We start from the raw sequence: 15303 nt of genomic DNA, 5'->3' as shown, positions 1-15303 counted from the left end.
AACCTGGTGTAGGAAAGTGCCTCTTTTGTCATGGTTAACCCCCCTCCACCCACACCCACCCCTCACACACATTTTTTGTTTGATATTGATGCTGACTTGACTAAGAGTGTGCTGGGATCCTGCTAACCAGGCCCCAGCACCAGTGTTCTTTCCCAAACCTGTACCATTGTTTCCACAATTGGCACACCCCTGGCACATAGCTAAGTCCCTTGTAAAAGGTACCCATGGTGCCAAGGGCCCTGTGGCCAGGGAAGGCCCCCAAGGGCTGCTGCATGTATTCTACCACCTTAGGGGACCCCTCACCAAGAACATGCACATTGCCATTGCAGCTTGTGTGTGTTGGTGGGGAGAAAAAGACAATGTCGACATGGCACCCCTCTCAGGGTGCCACACCCACAAACCATTGCCTGTGACATAGGCAAGTCACCCCTCCAGCAGGCCTTACAGCCGTAAGGCAGGGTGCACTATACCACAGGTGAGGGTATAGCTGCATGAGCAATATGCCCCTGCAGTGTCTAATTCCATTCTTACACACTGTAAGTGCAACGTGGCCATATAAAGTACATGGGCTGGGAGTTTGTGATTACGAATTCCACAGCTCCATGATGGCTACACTGAAGTCTGGGAAGTTTGGTATCAAACTTCTCAGAACAATAAACCTACAAGAACAGTAGTGTTGGATTTATTGAAAAATGCACCCAGAGGGCATCTTAGAGATGCCTCCTGTATTTTAGCCCAACTTCTAGTGCAGGACTGACTGGTCTGTTCCAGCCTGCAACTTCCAGACTAGTTTCTGATCACACGGGGTGACAGCGTTTGTGCTCTCTGTGGCCAGAAACAAAGTCTGCACTGGGTGGAGGTGCTTCACATCTCCCCCTGCAGGAACTGTAACACCTGGCAGTGAGCCTCAAAGGCTCAGGCCTCTTGTTACAGTGTCCCAGGGCCCTCCAGCTAGTGGAGATGGCCGCTCCCTGAACAAAGCCACACTTGGCACCAAGTCTGGCGGGAAAATTAGGAAAAGCAGGGAGGAGTGACCACTTCAGCTAGGACCACCCTAAGGTGCCCAGGCTGAAGTGACCCCCTCCCCTCCCTGCAGAATCCCAGGCAATTCTGATCTAGAGTCCACCCTGGGTTGACCCCTCCTGGCCAATACAACGCCTGCTGCCTAAATCCGGAGGACCCCCCTGACGGCGAGAGAACAGGACAAAGATTGATGACGTTGAAATGTACCCCTGCACCTGCAGCCCCCTGGACCTGGGGAGTCCAACCATCGTTCCAGCAACTTTGAGCAGGTGGCCCTCCTTCTTGTGTAGCCTATGGTTTTCCCGAACCGACCCCCTGGACCTGCAGCATTCCCCCTAAAGGTGTTGAGTGGTTGGGGGCAAAGGGTAACTGAGTCACTGCTTGGCAGGAGTAGCTGCTTTGGGGGCTGCACCTTTCCCTCTGTCCCTACTTTTGTTATCCTTGTATCCTCCCCTGTACCATTCTCCTAACTTCTGGTCTAGGAGGTGTTGCAGCAACTCATCTTGTCCCATTGGGCATGGTCATACCAGGAGAACTGGTGAGACAAATGTGCAGTATATTGGACTGCTACCCTCTTCCCTTCATGTTTCTGTGCATTATGAACCACCAGGGATTTGAGTGGAAGTTGTCCACTAATGTAAAGAGGATCAGCGGGGGAAGCTTTAAATGTTTGCCCATCCTAAGTGGAATGACTCGCACTTTGACTGGCCCTTTGGTGTCAGAGGCTGGTTTAGGCATCAGGAGATACTGCATGGAGCTCTGTGTGGTAGAGGGTCTCCAAAAGGAAATTATCCTCATCAGGTTGCTTGTGCTTCTCAATTTTTGGTTAAGCAGCTGCTCTCTACAACACTTCATGGTATGCAGCAGTCTTGTCTTGAGGGGAAGGCTTAGCTGGATATACGTCTGGATCCGTGTCACCCAGGGATTCCACGTCATAATCATCCTATGGGTCATTGCGGGGTTGAGGTTCACAAGGTGCATCATAGGGGGACCTAGGACTAGCCCCCTTCTCCCAGACCCTTAAATATTGGAACCCTGAGGGGACTTGGTGAAGCTCCACTGGTAGTGGCAGGGAGGATGGACGTGGTGGTGAAGAAAGCAGAGGAGGAGGGGGTGAAATGCGAGGTGGAGTACAATGGTGCATTATACCCAGTCCCGAGATTGAACAAAGCCAATAAAGGTTACAAGAGGGTTCAAGCACGGCTGTTTATTGGCTCCTCTCCAGTTGTTATTCTATATAAATACCCTGGACAATTTCCTAGGTTCTTGTACTAAAGATGCTCCGCGAACCAGCCTTCATGTAGCTGCTGTACTTCTTTATGCGGCTGACGCTTTCCTGTTAGCCTTAACACCAGACAGTTTAAAGAGACTTTCAAATTGTTTTAATGCTTTTATGTCTAAACTTAACCTCAAGGTAAATCATAAAAAGTTGTTTATTATGACACGTGGATCAAGGAATACCAGATCAAAACAGTTTTACATGGACAACACCCCAATATCCAAGGTATCCTTTTTTAATTATCTTGGAATCTTATTGGATGCACACACTTTGTGGGGCAGGTTAGTTTCACAAAGAGTGCAGAAGATGGAAGCAGCATGCTATGCGAAATTTAGGTTCACAAACAGGCTAGGCCATAAGTCTGTTAAGGTAATGATCCTGCTCGAAAACAGTATGGGTCTCTCAGCCGATATATATGGAGCTGAAGTGTGGGGTTAAGCTGGCTTAGGAAAATTACAGTCAGTGTAAAACAAGTTTTTGACTGGGCTTTTAGACACATCCCAAAGTACTGCAAGCCTTATTACTCATTTAGAATTGGACTTAGACTTCCTGGGAGATCGAGTCGCCATGGCTCTGCTTTTATTAGGGGTTAAGTTATGGAATTCCCCAGAGGCAGTTTTTTCAAGGAAAACCCTGGTTGACTGTTTAAATTTAGATAATATGGCCAGTATACCGTGGCTGGCATATGGGACTGGGCTCCCTTTTCAATACTCCTGATAATATTGATTCAGAAACAAAAGAAATGGTAATTAAAAGATTTGTGTCACATGGAGAATAGAATAGACTCGAGAAGGCATTCGAAATGGATACAGTCTGAAATTATTTTTCTATTACCATTACTTTAGGTATATAACCATATTTATTCTGGATTAATAAACCTGAATCAAGATTTTTTTTGACTAGTCTAAGATTAAGGGCCTTGGTGGATGAGATACTTCGTCACTAACGTGACGGATATCTTGCCCGCTGTTTTACAACTTCCAGAGGATATAATGGAACTTGTAATATGGCGGACGGATATCAGTCACATTTGTGATGGAGTATCCCATCCGCCAAGGCCGTAATCAGGCCCTATATAAGATGAATTTTTTAGTTGCCTTTCCTTTGGTGGGTAACTGGTTCCCATCCTTACCATGCTGTCCGTGTGGTTGTGTTACGCCCCAATCCACTGTGCATTTCATGCTTTTTTGCACTTTATACCGTTCTCTTCGAGCCCGCTTTGTACGTGTGGTACTCTTACACAAGCATTTTAGATATTATAAAGAGAGTATGAAACTTTTACAATTTTAGCCTCATTGGAACTGTGTTTTGCTGTGCTCAGTCACATTCGTTGGTGCTATTAAAGTTAGGAAGAGATATGCCTCAAACTAGTAACCGGGTGCCCCTTTTTATCAAATCAGTGCAATATGGATTGTAAATGTTGATTAACTTTTTTATTGTAATGAACTTTTATATCTAATATAAATGTGTTTGTACTTTGTGCTTTTATGGTCTTTTGACCGAATAAAGATAATTTGACTTCACTTGACACATGGCACGAACAGAAGTGTTTCTTTTAATTATTGTAAATACATCTGCAAGGATAACTGATACAACAAAGTCAATGCACCTCTCCCAATAGTCCAAGGCAGTTCACTCGAGCCTACATCATGTCCACTGGTCTCAACATGTTTCAAGTCTTTAACCTTGAAGATCCCATAAGGTTCACTACAGTCAGATTGACTGCAACTTTTCAAAACTGTTGGAAACACAGCACTCCCTTGTCCAAATTGGTTCACTGTAAGCACCTTCATCCATACTGTTCTCACGTGGTCCACTGCAGCCCCATCCATTGCTCTTAATTGGTCTTCTGCAGCCACCCACCCTGGGTCCAAATGCCATTGCAGCACCACAAATCCCTACTGGTTCTATCTGCTCTGCTCCAGCCCTTGCAATCTCACTTCTCTAAACAAGTTATCAAATCCATCTCTGGTCCCACTGGTCCTAACGGGTTCATCTGACCCCTTACCTGTGATCAATGGAGTCCACTTTCTCCTGGATTTTATCTGAATGGACACTGTCCTCTAAGACAAGCTTCCGACCAGAGTCCAGTAGTCCCTTGATCTTCTCCTCACTGGCGTCCATGGTAGTCATGAAGTCCTCATGTTTCTTGATGGCCGCCTCTGCAGCTTGTAGCGTGCTTGGCATCTCTGTGTGCGACAGCACATATTCCTGCAAAAAGAGATAGACCAAGACGAGTCATTCAGAGACACTCACCCTCAACACTCAGGTGGCACATTTTTATAATCCAAACTTCTGAAATAATTGACAGACCCTGCTCTAGCAAAGCAAAATAAACCTGCTGAGAAAATACTAGACCATTCATAGTTGCTACTAAATGTCAAATTACCACTGGGCAATCTGCAGGGATCAAACATTATTTAACTAATCCCCGAGAAATAGAACATGACTGCAAGCAGATACCCCCCGAGCTGCTTCAGCTGGTCAGCCAACATAATTTACCTACAAGTCCTCCTTGGTCCCCAGCTTCCTTCTTTGCCCTTCCTAAGTGCTGCTATTTGCCAGTGTCTATCCCTGGGTTTTCTGCATTAATTTACTTTTTCTTGTCCCACTATTTCCCCAGAGGGGACTGCACCCAGAGCAAGACTTGCAATAAAGAAATGCCTAATAAAACAAATACAAATAAAAATAAAATAATGCAGTGGCTCAGTGTTTTTATTAGGACCCAACTGAGCTATTGCTGAAGGCCAGAATTGCCTAAACACGAGGGTGGCACCTCAAGCCTCTTTCTTACGCCACTCTGCACTTCCTGCCTCAAGCTCATTCTCACAGGTTCTTTTTTATCCCTACTTACCTAATTTGTTACTAGACTCCTAATGTTGTCTTACTCCTCCTTTGCTCCTTTTTTTTAATTTCTCTGACTTGATAACCCTTTGATCATGCAAAATAAGTACCAGCCCCCAAATATGTCGGCCTGTACCTACTACCTTCAACCACCAGCACAAATGAAGTACTGGTAGCAGGGTACATTCACCAATCTTTCTGCTGAAAATTATTTTGTAATGTTATTCTAAACACTAACCAATTGATTGCACCCAGCATCTCCACCGCCTCTCCGTACGTTATGTAGTGAGCATTGCAACTATAACATGCGCCTAACACTAAACGTAGCACAAAATGTGTAATTTGTTTGCCTCTAACAACATTAACCATATTTCCACTATTGCCCTTGGTTAAAAGTATAGCTTAGGGCCTTCTCTGTGTAGGACATTGCTCTTAAACCTTGTGGTATATTAATTTTTCACTCAAAGCTCTGCAAATAATGTGGACTTGATTTTGAATGTATATAGATTTAAATCGGTCCAGATGCTTTGGCTATTTCATGAGGTAGTAGCCCTCACAGACAGCTTCTCATCTATCCTCCTTGGCCAAGAATGGATAAAGATAGTAAAGCAAAGTTTGCTTGGAACTAGTTTCCAGAGATTGCAGTTCCTAATAACTAATCCGTTTTATGAGCTGGTAATGCTCAATAATTATTCTGAATGTTCATCTTGTACAAGTTGCAGTAGAAATACTCTTCCTAGTTATTATCCTCTCTTCTTCTATTGCTCTTGATTCCCTGCAGCAAGGAATTGGCAGTTTGGTAGCAGTTCAGTTTATTTGGAATGTCCTTTTTTCTCATCCCAGCTTCGTTGTTTCCTTCCTGTTTGTTGCAGTGGTATCATTGGTTTTCTTGTCTTATATTTCTGCACTTGATTACTTTTTTCTTCCCGTTAAGCACTGGTTAACCTTCCTAAATGCTCATGGACTACTGTCACACACACCCTCCCGACAATGGTTTTAAATACTTCTGCAACTGCTTCTTTTTAAATTAGAGAATTACATTATATACATTATATGGAAACAAATCCTTGTTTGTGCCATTGATATATTTTAGAACAATGGTTCTTACCCTTTTGACTTTTGTGGCCCTCTAAATAATCATTACTAGAATCTGTGAACCCAGAATGCAGAATTCTTTAGATTAAACTCCTTATTTTATCAAGTCATCTCTTGAGACTGGGTGCATTATCAAATTACAATTGTCATGTAATAACTGGTCTTGTTTCTAACATGGATATAAATATTTTTGATTGACTACTTAATGCACCTAGTATGTGTCCAGAGTATCCCAAAGGCTACTTTGGAGCCTGAATGGAAGAGGATACAGACTGAATGAATGAAAATGATTCCTAAAGTGCAACAGCTTTCCTATGGTAGCCCATAGTTAGATTACTTCAGAGAAGAGGAAGGGATACCCTTGTGTAAAAGACCTGGTTCTTAGCACCTTACAAAATGAGTTGTGATTGGAGTTAATATATATGTGAGCAGCAGAATGTTTCATTTTTTTGTGGATAGATAAGAGAACTGCTGACAATGCCTGCCAATTCTTTTTAGATGTGGTGCAGAGCTTAAGTGACAAAAAGGGTGCTATTTCCTGAGCCATTTTCTGATTTTTTGTATCATCTAGGAAGGTCCACTGTCATAAAAAGCTTTATGAGTAAAGCAAAGAGCCTTGAATATGATCCTCTTATGGACGGGTAACTAGTGTAGAACACTTAGGTAGGGATGCATGTGATGGTATTGGGGAGGTCCAGAATTAGCTTTGCCATAGTGTCCTGCATGACTTGAAGTTGTTTAAGAACGTAAGCTGGTGAACCTAGTAGAAGGGCATTACCGTAATCTATTCTAGAGTTAATCAAGGTCTGCATGATGGTTTTTCCTGCGGGAGGTAAGCAGAGGCAAAATCATGCAGAGTTCCTGAAGGATAAAAAAAAGCACGCAGCCGCCCATCCTGCCTATGTGAAGTGAGCAATTTAAAGATATAGTGTAAGAAATTGGGAGTATAAGTTGGGGGGTGGGGGGTTATTATCCTCCTCACGTAATAATCACAATCCTGGTTAGGTTGAACCATTAAAGTCACTAAATTAACCTGATATCAACCCCCTGGTAGTTTTGCCACAGATCAGACAGGCTTAGATTAGGGCAATGTATAAAGTATTTATGCAGCACCATAACAGTGGTAAAGTGAAAATGCAAAACAATAGCCAATTGAATTATAATAGAGTAAAATGTAGTAGACAAAGTAACATCAAAATGACAAAGTTCTATACAATGAATAAGAGAAATGATTTTTTAAAATTTTAAGTAGCAATAGCATCAAGAAGCGTAAAGTGCCAAATATAGTCAATGGTTGGGGTAGACCAGAACCTAAGTTCAATTTGATTCTGACCACTATGGAGTGCAGGTCAAACACAAAAAACATGCTTGCCCTGGTCAAAGAATCTATCTTCCTACTTTAGTCATCATCGTCATACTTTATTGGGCCTTATGGGCCATAAAAGTGCAATAAAAACATGGTATAAGTATTACAATCTCAGTAAGCTCATGCACATCAAATAATCATCACCTATATAAATAACATGGGGGGGAGAACATATTTATAAAACCATAATGATACTATTACACGTCCTGAATCGAGAGTGAAAAGGTAAAATCCGATATACAAAACAGACTACAATCCTATGGTGGGTCTGGAATTAGAACTACAACCCTGAAAGTCCTACTAAAACAAGGGGAAGAAATAATTAAACTGACCCATATTTGTTTCTGACCCCCATTGCATGACTAATGATTCCTATTGCCACACATCTCCATGTTCTCCAACTTTTGCAGGCAAGCAAAAGACTCCTTGTAGGAATCGGTGTAAAAGAACAGACAATTAGGAGCAAAAAACGTTTCCCAGCGTGACAGTATAAACTGCAAAATACAATAAAGTGCATTGTGCTGTGCAATTGTATTTATATAGCGCTTACTACCCCTGACGAGGCGTCTAAGCGCTTTCAGTGAGTAGCACGCTACTCTGGAACCAAACAAGAATTAGTGATGGATTAGTATTGGGAAATAATGAGTACAGTTTTAGTATTATTATGAGTTAATTTGAGCCACGGATATGAGAGTTTGTTAGTTAGATTGACTGGAGTAATGGAGGGGTGGAGGAGGTGTTAATTGGGGGTATATCCTTAATTTACTCAACCCAAAGGCTTGGGATGAGTAAAGGGGGGTGGAGGAGGGAAGAGTATGTGGAAGGGTTAGGGAGAGCATAGTAGCAGGGTGAGATAAATGCAGGAGAATTTAGTAGGGTTGTGTGGGAGGTCACGGTAGTAGAGTGAGGTTTGGTGAGTTAGATGTATAAGAGGAGGGAAGAACTTAGGTAGAGTTATTTAGGAGATGAAAGTAGTAGAAAGGATTTGGGATGAGTCAGAGTGAGAATGGAGGATAGTTTGATAGAGACATGACATATGATGAAGGGTAGATAAGTGTGATAAGATGAGAGCAGGAATTCATAGATATCTAGTATAACAACCCACCCAGGAGCCATGCAATGACCCACGAACATGCCAAGCACAGAAACAACGTATACACATACATACATATATATATGTATATACATACACACACACACATGAATACACAGACATATGCACATACAATACATAATTAGAACCATGGGTAAAATATACTTAGTCAAACAGGTTTAAAGAATGTGTGTGTATTTTATTGTTATGACATAGTAGCGATACATATGTTCTAAAGAAACTATAAATAACTAGAAATATACACATAATCTGAAAAAAATATTTATCAACATAGGCATTTGCAGTTCATAGTTGTTTGAATATGGTGGTTATGAAGGAAAGAGCCAACTTTTGAGTAGTTTTCTGAAGACAAGAAAGTTATCTGTGGCTCTTATAGTTGGGGGTAATGAATTCCATAGTTTGGCTGCTTGAACGGAGAAGGATGTACCACCTATAGTCTTTTTCTTGTATGGTGGTGTTCTAAGGCGGGGTGCCAATCATGAGCGGAGGTTTCTTTGTTGGATGTATTTGGTAATTTTGTTTCTGATAAAAAGCGGTCCTGTTCCATGTATAGCTTTGTGGGTGATACAAAGCAGCTTGAAAGTGCATCTTCTGGCAACGGGTAACCAGTGTAGTGCTCTCAAGGCAGGGGAGATGTGGGCTTGCGGCTTTACATGTAATAGTAGCCTGGCTGCGGAATTCTGGATACGTTGTAGTTTTTTCATAACAGATAGAGATGGTCCATGGTAGAGGCCACTGGCATAATCCAGTTTGGATAGTACAAACGAGATAGTAGCTTGCACCTTGTGTAGAAATCCGAGGTGGGGGAGATGCGTCGTAAAGTCTTCAAGGTGATGAAGCTTGTTCGTGCTAATTTATCCACTTAGGCATTCATAGTTAACTTGGAATCCATGGTGATTCCTAGGTTTTAAACTTCCTTGGATAATTGAGGAGGTGGTCCGAGATCATCAGGCCAGACGCCCAGAGGGTCATAATTTTTCTAGTCACCACATATGATGATTTCTGTTTTGGAGGAATTTAGTTTGAGATGGCTCCAGGTCATCCACTGATCAACGGCTCTGAGGGAACTGAAGATTTGTGAGTTTTCAATGTTTTTGGGGCATTCTAATTTAAGTAGTATTTGTGTGTCATCTGCATAGTTGTAGCATGTGTGATGGAAATCATTGATCAGTTCTGGTAAAGATATCATGTAGATGTTGAAAAGCAAAGGTGAGATGATTGACCCTTGGGGGACCCCTGCTTTTGGGAGGTAGGGTTCGGACGAGAAGGGGGGCGAGTGGATGATATTAGATCTTTTTTGAAGATAGGAAGTAATCCAGTTGAGAGTAATCCCTTGTATGCCGGCTTTGTGGAGTCTTTGAGTTAGGGTGACATGGTCAACCGTATCAAAGGCAGCTGAGCGGTCCAAGAGAAGTAGTGCAGCAACTCCATTTCGGTCGACTGTGTTTTTAAGATCATCCCAAATTGCTATTAGTGCCGATTCAGTGCTTCTTCCTGGGCGGAATCCAGTTTGGAAGTCTGAAAGTATAGAATTGTCTTCAATGAATTGTGACATCTGGGCGAATGCTGCTCTTTCTATCAATTTGCCCAGAAAAGGTCCATTTGTGATTGGTCTGTAGTTGTTGGGGTCTTGCGGGTCTAGGTTTGTTTTCTTAAGTAAAGGTCGTATGTATGCCTTTTTCAGGTCTACAGGAAAAGTTCCTGAAGTTAAAGATTTGTTGATGATTCTTCTTACAGGTGTGGCAGCAGAAGTAGATAGAAGAATGTTTTTGTAGATTTGTGGTGGGCAAGGGTCAGAAGAGCAACCAGAAGGTCTGCTTGCTTTGACCAAATCCATAAATTCATCCTGGGATATTTGTTTGAAGGACTGTAGAGGTTGGGTTGGTTTATTCTTAGAGGGTATTTTAGGAAAGGGGTTGGTGCTGATGGTTTTCTTCTGTTTTAAATAGGAGTCCAATGTGTCTGCCTTGGTTGTGTAGTGAGTTGCTAATTTGTTTGTGAAATCTTGAGTAGTGGGATGACTTCCTTCCATGCATGTAGGTTTTCGAAATTCATTGAGAATTTTATAAAATTCCTTGGTTGTAGATTGAGCATTTTGAAATCTGTCTGAGTAGTACCTTTTTTTTAAGCTTTTTTGATTGATGATTTGTATATCCTGTTAAGTTTACGTAGCTGCAGTTTGTCTTGGCTGTTGTTTGTTTTGAGCCAGGTCCACTGCAACTTTCTGATGTGTTGCTTTATCTTTTTAAGTTCTGTGTTTCTCCAAGGTGTTGGTTTTCTTTTGTTGTGTTTAGTTTTTCTGAGTGGTATTAGGATATCAAAAGCTTCCTGTAGTCACTCAAAGTTTTGGCACAGAATTAATTGTATTTAGATCTGTGTTTGCTGTTAGTTGTGTTTCTAAGTGATCCAAATTGAGTTTGCTCCATGGTCAATAGGTGTATGTATGTAAGTAGTTGTGGGGGTGTGTTGATTTGTGGAGTTGCATGTTGGAAAGTTATCACATGGTGGTCTGACCAAGTGATTGGCGTGATGCAATGAATAGTAACTAGTTCAGGCTTAGCAAAAATGACATCTAGGACGTGACCAGCGATGTGTGTGGGATTGTGTACAATCTGATGTAGGTTCAATGCGACTAGGCCAGTGGTGATAGCTTTTGAATGGGGCATATTGGGTTTGTCAAACCAAATGTTTAGATCCCCAAGAATGCATAGGTTGGAGTATAGTGTAATAAGGTTTGAGACTGTGTCTAGAAAAGCATCTGGGAATGTGGAGTTGTTAGGTGGAGGTCTGTAATGGAGGAGGAAGTTGGAGTAGGGTGGCATCTGGTAAGGAGGGCTTCACAACCTTGTATGGAGACGTTATCTGGTTTACTGGTGTTCAATGCCTGTTTGAATATAATAGCTAGTCCACCTCCTCCAAGGCAATATTGTTACAAGGGCATCTTGGCAATGGGACTCCCCAGGCTACATTCCTGGGAAAGGTAACTAGAAAGTACAAAAGACTAAATCGCAATCTTAAGTAAAATCTAGCATTCCCATTATGGAACCAAGAAAGATATGGTTCACATCCAAACTACAATTGATTGCATTATACTTGTCACTTGTGGTCAATTTCTCAAAAGCAGCCTGGTGAAGTCTGCCCTGTCTAATCTAGAATGTATCTTTCACTTTGGGGATGGCCTTGGAGTTAATACTTGCCAGGTTGGTGACCAGTTTCATAGTATGGCATACACATTATCCAAGGAAAGACAATTCTCCATCCTCCATTACATCCTTTGTTAATTGTGCGTCTGGGTTACCCCACAGTCTTAGCCATAATAGAGGTTCCTTTTTTATCTTATCCCCCAAATAGGCCAGACCCAGCTCTGAAAGGCACATAAAGGCAGGAATTGACTATGGGACAGCCAACAATCTATGCACAAATGTATTTTCAACCTGCTGTAATGACCCAGGGCCTTTATATCCCCACACTTCTGCATCATACGCCGCCACAGGCACATATTTACTGTGTCACTTCTTTGATTGGTTTTTGACTCTGCCTTCTAGCAAATGAGAAGACTAACTCCATGGCTCTTTCAGGTCTGGGCAGCCCTAGAATGGTATAAACTTTGCAAGGATATGTTTTGGTCAAAAGAAAGGCCCAAGTACGTAATAGTCTTCACTCTTAGGATTTCCATCCCTTCTGAAAAAACTATCAGGTTTTCACACTTCTAGGGCCAGTGCTCATTGGAAAGAATTATTGTAGATTTAATCTAAGATCCAGACCCCCTCATACAATTATAAAATCAGTCTAAAAGAAGATATAAGCCATTCGTGGTTGTTGTCATTGGAACAGCATCATCTGCACACAGCAGAACTGGCTGGGGTCTTGACTTAATTCTGGGCAGATCTTTCCCTACTATGGTTAGGTGTGATTCTAAATCATTAATCTAGATAAAGAACAAAAGGGGGACCTTGACACAACCTTGCCTAACTCCTAGGTGTGACAGAATGTTCAGAGAAACTTCCCCCTTTTTTGCCATACCTAGTCCTTATGGTAGTGTCAGTGCATAGTTTGTAGGAGCCCTATTAAGCCCTGGTAAATTCCCATCCTGGCCATCCCCTCCCACAGTTTCCCTCTATTTACCATGTTGAAGGCAGAGGAGAGGTCCATAAAAGCCAGGTAAATGGAACCTCTCCTAGCCTTTACATATTTTCCTATGGTCAGCTGTAAGTCAAGGCACTGCTCAACTATTCAAACACCTTGACGGAAACCATACTGGGCTTTTGACAGGCATTAATTTACTGCAGCCATGTTTCTAGTTTAGATGCAAAGACTCTCACCAGACTTTTTAGGAAACTATCGCTTCAGGCCAACAAGGGATTGAATCCCCTTTTATTGAGGCTTTAAATACATTAGTTAGGATGGGGGCCCTGTAATGCCTTTAATTGTGTTTGACCAATGACCTTGTGTTTCACCACTGAGCATATTAGTTGTTCAATGTTCATCAGTAGCACATTACATGTTGTATTCAGTTTAGCTGCCTATTAGCATTAACGTGGCATTAGACATTACATTGTGTTTTCAGTTTAGCTGCCTATTGGCTTTAACGTGGAGTTTGACATTGCAGATGAGCTGTGTTTTTCCACATGATAGACCAAGCTGTGTTCTTGCAAACTGAATTCACACCCAAACCCTAAAGTGATAAGAGAGCGTATATTTTGAGTTTTCCTTTCTACTCAGCCTTGGGAAGAGGCTAGGTTTAGGAGATCTGGCCAATCTCCAATGGCTTGTTTATTTCCCAACTCTGAGCGGAAGGGGCCTGTTAGCAGGCTTTTTACGGTGTCCCTGGGCAGCAGCGAGGAGAATTTTCCAGGACTTCAGTCAGGAGCAGACTTCAGCTGCCTGACCTCCCGTTTGGGTGGAAAATCTATTTCTCGCAGTTGAACAGGAGTCATCAACTTGCAGGCATGAGAAAGATGACGAGCAGTGATAGGTCCTACGGTGATGAATTTGGACTTTTATTCTTTGCTTTGAAGTTATGCTATAATATAATCACATGAATTTGCTGTGTACATTGCAACTGAGAAGTACTTTGATATATTTTGCTTTCATTGCTGTGACTACTTTTAAACGTGTGCTTCCAACCTACTAATCTCGTCTCTCAGGGACCTCGTGGTGAAGTAATAATAATAAATGTCTTCTTTAAACTAAGAAGTGCATTCCAGAGAAGATTTGTCAGCTCAGTCATAAGATAAGGAAAGCAAAACATGTTTGCGTTAGTCGTCAGTCTGGGAGTCGGATTGGAGGTGCACGATTTAAAGGTGTAATTGTTTTTGTTGTTTAGAGAATTAAAGAAGCACGGCAGACCATGTTTGAAAATGCATGTGAAGTTAAACTGCCTTATGGTGCTGTGAGAAACATGTTTTCTTGTTTATCATGACTTTGTGAGTCTTGGGGTGAGTGCTTGGATAAAGCAAAAGTGTTTTCATATTTAGAAAATGTGCTTTTTGAAAGAAATGATGTCCCTTTTGTTTTTGACAGAAGGGTTTGGATACTTTTGTCTGCTTATAGAAAAATGCATGTGAGATGTAGGCAGTTAGAACATGAAAATAAGAATCTATGTGAGCAAATTAGTCAGAACAAATTGTTGCAAGATAAAACTGAACTTTATAAAGCTGTTACAGGAGAATCTGGCTTTTCCCATTCCAGTAATGAGGAGGTTAAAAAAGGTGGGGGCCAGTGTGAGCCTCATGAGCAGAGTGTAGATCTCCGTGCGCAGAGCAGCCCATGGTTTTTAGCAGTAGTTCAAGTGCATTCCTTAAAAGATTACACTGAGCACGAAGTTGAGAATGTTATATTCAGACCGCTTTTGCAAAGTACGATGTGTAAAATTAATTCAGACAAGGCAGAGGTACTGTCGCAAAATGTGCAGTTTCTGGGAATTCAGTGGAATCCAGAAAATAGACAAATGTTGTCACAGGTAAAACAAGATTTTAGAGTTTCTTACTATCTGCACTAAGCAAGAGACACAGAGTTTCACAAGCTTGTTTGATTTTTGGAAACAGCATAGCCCTCATCTGAGTAAAATCTTAACACTTTGGTACAAAGTAACTAGGAAAAAACATGAGTTTGAAGGGAGTGAGAAGCAGCTGCGTGCTTTTGATTTGGCAAATGAAATAATTCAACAGACTTGAGATTTGTGCGCAGTGCAAGAGGGAAACACTGATTTACATGTAAATCAGGAACAGAGGAGGACAAGGGTGCCCCTGGAACTTTGGATTAGAAAACTATCTGACTTTGTGGAGCGCTGTACTCCTTTTGAAAAACAGCTTTTGACTTGGAATTGGGCTCTAGTGCAGTGCTTAATTTGTAAATAAAAAGGTGCAGGTGACCAAAGCCCTCCTCTTAAACATGGGGCTGCTGCAATTAATTGTGTGAACACGGAATACTCAGGCAGCGTAATCCTGAAGCCATCTCGGGCCTCTTCAATCCATTTAAAGCCACTCCCTGCCACTTCTGCAACTAACTACTTTCTCCGTTTGTCACGCTTTTTCGTTTTTCCCTTCATCTGTCTTTCCCATATGTGTCTTTTGTTCGTAG

The 15303-nt window shown here is 41.9% G+C and overlaps 1 protein-coding gene across 4 annotated transcripts in view; it reads right to left on the bottom strand.

Annotated features, from left to right (window-relative positions):
• SPTBN2 (spectrin beta, non-erythrocytic 2) overlaps nt 1-15303 on the bottom strand; it is an 812320-nt gene that overhangs the window by 198209 nt on the left and 598808 nt on the right. For all 4 annotated transcript variants that reach the window (XM_069207822.1, XM_069207824.1, XM_069207825.1 and 1 more), the window contains one exon: nt 4311-4513. In XM_069207822.1, the coding sequence (XP_069063923.1) occupies nt 4311-4513 (203 nt within the window). The remainder of the gene's footprint in view (nt 1-4310; nt 4514-15303) is intronic.

The sequence above is a fragment of the Pleurodeles waltl genome, chromosome 9 (assembly GCF_031143425.1).
Source record: "Pleurodeles waltl isolate 20211129_DDA chromosome 9, aPleWal1.hap1.20221129, whole genome shotgun sequence".
NCBI lineage: Eukaryota > Metazoa > Chordata > Amphibia > Caudata > Salamandridae > Pleurodeles > Pleurodeles waltl.
This window is presented reverse-complemented; position numbering and strand designations above follow the sequence as displayed.